The sequence below is a fragment of the Vitis riparia genome, chromosome 14, assembly GCF_004353265.1.
Source record: "Vitis riparia cultivar Riparia Gloire de Montpellier isolate 1030 chromosome 14, EGFV_Vit.rip_1.0, whole genome shotgun sequence".
Taxonomy (NCBI): domain Eukaryota; kingdom Viridiplantae; phylum Streptophyta; class Magnoliopsida; order Vitales; family Vitaceae; genus Vitis; species Vitis riparia.
In genome coordinates, this window is record NC_048444.1 from 27,561,353 (window position 1) to 27,568,614 (window position 7,262).

The 7,262-nt window shown below is 37.6% G+C and overlaps 1 protein-coding gene across 1 annotated transcript; it reads left to right on the top strand.

Annotated features, from left to right (window-relative positions):
* Positions 1-101: 101 nt before the first annotated feature.
* On the top strand, positions 102-971 carry LOC117930618 (the record flags this gene model as incomplete). The annotated part of the gene is made up of 1 exon (XM_034851251.1): positions 102-971. A coding segment is annotated over exon 1 (870 nt), but the record flags the coding sequence as incomplete, so codon positions are not given.
* Positions 972-7,262: the final 6,291 nt, after the last annotated feature.

Here is a 7,262-nt window from a genome sequence, read left to right on the forward strand (position 1 = left end):
TAGTTTCATTTAGTATAAATTCCAATTCTTTCTTTATTTGGAAATTTTCTAATTGGTTCTTTAGTGACTAATTTAGTTATGTCTTATTATTTTAGGACATCATGCCACCAAGAAGAGCAGCTTCTTCACAAAACAGTCAGGCTAATGATGATGTACCTCCAGTTGAGGGTTTGCCTCCTGTGAGTGCAGAAGGAATCTATAGGTATCTTGGGACACTAGCTGGTTTAGTTGAACGCCAAGCTCGAGCTACTGGGACTACTGTTCAGGGACAGTCTTCATCTTCTAGGGGTAGCTCTTTTGATGACTTCAAGAAATTGGGTCCTCCTTACTTTTCTGGTGCTACAGATCCCACAGAGGCAGAGGCTTGGATCCTTAAGATGGAGAAATTCTTTGGTGTGATAGATTGCTCTGAGGAGCAAAAAGCCTCTTATGCAGCTTTTATGTTAGATAAAGAGGCAGATCATTGGTGGCGTATGACTAGGAGACTTTTGGAGGATCAGGGACCCATAACATGGAGACAATTTCGGGAGGCTTTCTACAAGAAGTATTTCCCTGACAGTGTTAGGCGGCAGAAGGTGGGAGAGTTTATTCGTTTGGAACAGGGGGATATGACTGTGGCTCAGTATGAGGCCAAATTTACAGAGTTATCACGTTTTTCCCCACAGTTGATTGCTACAGAGGAGGAAAAGGCATTAAAGTTTCAGGATGGATTGAAGCCTTATTTGAAGAACAAGATATCTATTCTGAAGCTTGGTGTCTATTCAGAGGTTGTTGATAGAGCCCTTATAGCAGAGAAAGATAATGAGGAGCTTCATCAGTATAGGGAACAGCAAAGGAAGCGAAATAGAAGTGATGGTGCTCATGGTAATCAAGCACAGCGAAGGGCTACATCAGGAAGAAATCAGAATAAAGGGAAGACAACGCAGAATTTGGATGAGATTTGTTCTACTTGTGGTAAGAAGCATGGGGGTAGGCCATGTTATAGAGAGACTGGAACTTGCTTTGGTTGTGGGAAGCAAGGACATTTGATCAGAGATTGTCCAGAGAATAGGAAGTTCATCACTGGGAAGCCTAAAGAGGAAAATAAGGAGGATAAACAGAAACCCAAAGCCCAAGGGCGGGTGTTTGCAATGACTCATCGAGATGCTCAGGCCACTTCTGATGTGGTGACAGGTACTCTCCGAATCCACACCTTATTTGCTAGAGTCTTGATTGATCCTGGATCAACACACTCTTTTGTTTCAGTATCTTTTGCTGGTTTGTTGGGTTTGCCTGTTGCTAGCATGGACTTTGATTTGATTGTTGCTACTCCTGTGGGAGATTCTGTTGTGGCCAGTAGAATGCTTAGAAATTGTATTGTGATGATTGGTTATAGGGAAATGCCAGTTGACTTAGTACTCCTTGACCTTCAGGATTTTGATGTGATTTTGGGGATGGATTGGTTAGCTTCCTACCATGCCTCTGTTGACTATTTTGAGAAAAGGGTGACGTTTAGTATTCCTGGTCAGCCTAAGTTTAGCTTTGAAGGGAAGCATGTGGACAGACCACTGCGTATGATCTTAGCCTTGCGAGCTAGTAGCTTGCTTAAGAAGGGTTGCCAAGGATTTTTGGCTAGTGTGATGAGTAATGAAAGTGATTTGAAGTTGGAAGACATACCCATAGTAAGGGAGTATCCTGATGTTTTTCCAGAGGATTTGCCTGGCTTGCCACCAGAGAGAGAGGTGGAGTTCACCATTGATCTGGTACCAGGAACAGGTCCTATGTCTAAGGCCCCATACAGGATGGCACCTGTGGAGCTTAAGGAGTTGAAAGTTCAGCTTCAGGAGTTATTAGACAAGGGTTTTATCAGGCCCAGTGTTTCACCTTGGGGAGCTCCTGTTCTATTTGTGAAAAAGAAAGATGGCTCGATGAGACTTTGCATTGACTATAGGGAGTTGAATAAGGTGACAGTGAGGAACAAGTATCCCCTTCCTCGGATTGATGATTTGTTTGATCAGCTACAAGGTGCTTGTGTGTTCTCTAAGATTGATCTTCGGTCTGGTTATCATCAGTTAAGGGTTAGAAGTGAAGATGTACCCAAGACTGCTTTTCGAACTAGATACGGGCATTATGAGTTTTTAGTTATGCCTTTTGGTTTGACTAATGCACCTGCTGCTTTTATGGACTTAATGAATAGGGTATTCAAGCCCTATCTAGATCAGTTTGTGGTGGTTTTTATAGATGACATCTTGGTATACTCAAGAAGTAGAGAGGAGCATGAGGGCCATTTGAGTATTGTATTACAGACCCTTAGAGATAAGCAGTTGTATGCCAAACTGAAGAAGTGTGAGTTTTGGTTAGATCGAATTTCTTTCCTTGGGCATGTGGTAAGTAATGATGGCATCTCAGTTGACCCTGGAAAGGTAGATGTTGTAGCTAATTGGAGAAGACCTAGTACTGTGACTGAGATTCGAAGTTTCTTGGGACTTGCTGGTTACTATAGGCGGTTTATAGAAGGGTTCTCTAAGATTGCCCTACCTTTAACTAAGTTGACACAGAAGGGAGTTAAGTTTGAGTGGTCTGATGATTGTGAATGTAGCTTCCAAGAGTTGAAGAATAGATTAGTGTCAGCTCCTATTTTGACTATCCCTTCAGGTTCAGGAGGATTTGTGGTGTATAGTGATGCCTCTCATCAAGGTTTGGGTTGTGTTCTTATGCAGCATGGGAGAGTTGTAGCTTATGCTTCTAGACAGTTGAAGCCTTATGAAAGGAACTACCCTACTCATGATTTGGAGTTAGCTGCTGTGGTTTTTGCACTTAAGATTTGGAGACATTTTCTCTTTGGTGAAACTTGTGAGATATTCACAGATCATAAGAGTTTGAAGTATCTATTTTCCCAAAAGGAGTTGAACATGAGACAGAGAAGATGGATAGAACTACTTAAGGACTATGATTGTATTATTCAGTATCATCCTGGGAAGGCGAATGTTGTAGCTGATGCCTTGAGTAGGAAGTCAGTTGGTTCTCTAGCAGCTATTAGAGGCTGTCAAAGGCAGTTACTTGAAGAGTTGAGGAGTCTACAAGTCCACTTTCGAGTTATGGGCTTAGGAGCACTTGTAGCAAATTTCAGAGTACAACCAGACTTAGTTGGGAGAATTAAGACCCTACAAAAGAATGATTCCCAATTAATGCAAGTTATGGAGGAAGTTAAGAGGGGCAGTAAGTCTGATTTTGTTTTGTCAGATGATGAGATCTTGAGATTTGGGACTAGACTTTGTGTCCCAAATGATGAAGACTTAAGGAGAGAGCTTTTAGAGGAAGCTCATTGTTCCAAGTTTGCAATCCACCCAGGAGGGACAAAGATGTACAAGGATTTAAGGCAAAACTATTGGTGGTCAGGTATGAAGCGTGATATTGCACAATTTGTGGCTCAGTGTTTAGTGTGTCAACAGGTGAAGGCTGAGCATCAGCGACCAGCAGGGTCTTTGCAACCACTTGCTATTCCTGAGTGGAAGTGGGAGCATATTACCATGGATTTTGTGATAGGATTGCCAAGAACCTCAAGGGGTAATAATGCTATTTGGGTGATTGTTGATCGGTTGACAAAGTCTGCTCACTTTTTGCCTATGAAAGTCAACTTTTCTTTAGATCGTTTAGCTTCTCTTTATGTGAAGGAGATTGTGAGAATGCATGGAGTACCAGTTTCTATAGTGTCTGACAAAGATCCTCGTTTCACTTCTAGATTCTGGCATAGTCTACAAAAAGCTTTGGGCACTAAGTTGAGTTTTAGTACTGCTTTCCATCCTCAAACTGATGGCCAATCAGAAAGAGTAATTCAGGTTTTGGAAGACTTGTTGAGAGCTTGTATTTTGGACCTGCAAGGTAATTGGGATGATCATTTACCTTTAGTAGAGTTTGCCTATAACAATAGTTTTCAAGCTAGCATTGGGATGGCACCTTTTGAGGCATTGTATGGTAGAAAATGTCGATCTCCTATCTGTTGGAATGATATTGGAGAAAGGAAACTTTTGGGGCCTGAACTTGTGCAGTTGACTGTTGAAAAAGTTGCTTTGATTAAAGAAAGATTAAAAGCAGCTCAAAGTAGACATAAGAGTTATGCTGATAATCGTAGGCGAGATTTGGAGTTTGAGGTGGGTGATCATGTGTTCTTGAAAGTTTCACCTATGAAGTCTGTGATGAGATTTGGGAGAAAAGGAAAACTTAGTCCTCGTTTTGTGGGTCCGTTTGAAATATTGGAAAGAGTAGGCACTTTGGCATATAAAGTAGCCTTGCCCCCAAGTCTATCTAAGATTCATAATGTTTTCCATGTTTCAACCTTGAGGAAGTATAATTATGATCCCTCTCATGTTGTGGAGTTGGAGCCTATTCAAATTTCTGAGGACTTGACATATGAAGAAGTGCCCGTTCAGATTGTAGATGTAATGGATAAAGTACTACGTCATGCTGTTGTCAAATTGGTAAAGGTTCAATGGAGCAACCATAGTGTTCGTGAGGCTACTTGGGAGTTAGAAGAAGAGATGAGAGAAAAACATCCTCAATTATTTCAAGACTCAGGTATGTCAAGTTTAGAGGACTAAACTTTTATTAAGGAGGGGAGGATGTAACGCCCAACATTTTCTTTTAAGGGTAATTTAGGAAATTACTAATAATAATTAATTAATTTAATAAAAAGGAAGAGGGGTAAAAGGGTAATTTTACGAATAATACCCTAGGTATAAATAGAAAATTCTCTTCTTCCGTTCTTTTTTTGAATCGTATTCTTGTTCGCAGAGAGTTTCCAGAGAACGTGAAGTTGAGGTCAGATTTCAAGGTTTGAAGAACAAACCTCTATAGGTAAGTTTCTAACCCCTAGATTATTATTTTAGATTTATTAGTTAATTTCAAGCACATTAGATATATTTTTTGGAAAACCCCAACTCTAGATTAGGGTTAGATTATTTTATTTTTAATTCGTTTTAATATCAAAATAATAAAAATTTAAGATTTTGATTTTATTGTTGGAATTTAGGAGATCTTAAATTTTATTAGATGAAAAAAAATAATAATAATTCCTTGGAAAGTTTCGATTTTAGGTTAGGGTTAATTTAAAAAAAAAAAAAAAAATGGCGCACGTGTACTGTGCTACTGGAAGCATGGAACAAAACAAAAGAAAAAAAAAAAAAGGGAAAACGCGTGTGCACAGTATGGGATGGAAGGGAACAAAAAAAAAAAAAAACAAAAAGTGCGTGTGCCAGGAAGCTCTTATATATATATTTATATATATAATAGATTATGATGGCAATGAAAAGGAAACACAGGTGGGGCGCGGCAGTGCCATGGAGGCTTTTATATATATATATATAATGAATCATCATTAGGCAACAAAAAAAAAAAAAAAAAAAAAAAAAAAAAAAAACTTGCTTTTTGGTGTGTACCCGAGATGAGTAATGGTTGGGTAACTATTCCATTGGATAGTTAAAAAAAAAAAAGAGTAATAATAATATTTAGTTTTAGATTAATAAATAAGATAATAGTAATAATGGTCTTTTCGTAATAAATAGAATGAGAGATTTAGCAAAATATATATATATTATATATATAGAATTTTATAATGAAATAAAATTGTAATTTAATTAAATTAGTAATGTGTCATTAGAAACAAATTGAGAATTTATTAATTTTAATTAAATAAGGAATAGAGTAATTAAATTATTACTTTGTTAATCAAAAATATTAATATTAACATTTAGAAATTTTTAGGATTATCAGATTTATATTTTGAGTTAAATAGTAATAGTGGTCTTTTTATTGTGTTAGGTGAGGAGTAGACTTTTCAGGGTTATTTTTCCTTCAAGGTCTTTGCATATTTTGAGGTAAGGGAAGTTAATGCAATATTTATAAAATTAAATTATCTTATATGTTATTTTGAATTGTGGAAAAGAAAATGATATTTTGTTACCATGCATGAATCAAACTGTTTTGCACTAAATATTATGTTGGAATATTTTGTTTTATTTATGACACAAAATATGGAGATATTATGTTGTGTAAATTTGAATACTTGAACAAAAACATCACTCTGGTTTATTTGGCCCTTGTCAACGGGATATAATAGTTGACTATTCGGCCCTGTCAACGGGATATAATAGTTGACCTTTACATTTCATGGTGGGAATGTAATTGATTTGGACCCCAGCCTCTAGGGGTTTGGTTAGAGGTTACTAGTACTAGTAGTGTTTGGTTCCGTCCACCAGGAACAATTTGAGGCTAGCCACCCATTTGAAAAGTCCCACCTAACTGGGCATTTGATATTTGATAACCAGAGTAATGAAAATTGAATGGATTTGATTGAATCTTATGTGAAAGTGTTTGAATTTGATATGAAAATGGTTGGTTGAATTTTGAATATATTAGTATTGTTGAAACTCTGATATTTGATGAGAAAAAAAAAAAATGATATCTCCTATTTGAAATGAAAATATTTGATCCATGAATTGCATTAATATTCCTTATTGGGCTGTGAGCTCATTCCCAATTGTTGAAAAATTTTCAGGTACTCTTAGTTCGGGTGAAGAGTGATGGCTAGGCTGAGGAATAATCATCATTAGAATTTGACTTAGGATTTTATGTTAGATTTTGTTTTAACTATTAGTTATGTTCATTTGGATCATTGATATTTGGAAGTTATTTGGAAATTGAATTTGAGGATTTTAGATTTTGTTCTGCTACTCTGAACAGGTATTTGCTAATTGGTAACATCCAGTTACAATATGATTGTTTGGGTCAGATTATACTTTAAGCCTTCGGGTTTGAGGTGTGAAATAACCGTCACGCCCTTGGAGTGGGTCTTGGGGCGTGACACTTGATCATTTCCCCTGGGCGAAGGTGGGGCTTGCCATGGTGGTAAGGACCCAATGAAATTACCCTTGGTTCGTAGAATTTATTGAAATCCTGGGTCCCCCTCAGCATCTGAGGAACCTTTGGTATCCTTGGCCATTGACTGTGAGATTGAATCCTTTCTTTTGCTTTTTGGACTAACCGATTCCAATTTTTCACCGTAGGATTGATTTCAACAATGTCAATCCTATGCTCCTTAGGCTCGGGGCCAGTTTCGCCATTGTTCCTGCTTGGTTGACCGCCTTCTTTCTCTCCAACGTTCCTCCTTTCTTGCAGGTCTCCCATGGAATTGGATCACCACTTTTTAAAATAACTAAAACACAACCTCAACGCAACTCCCACCTATTCATACTTAATACTTAATAAAAATAAAATAATAAAAAATA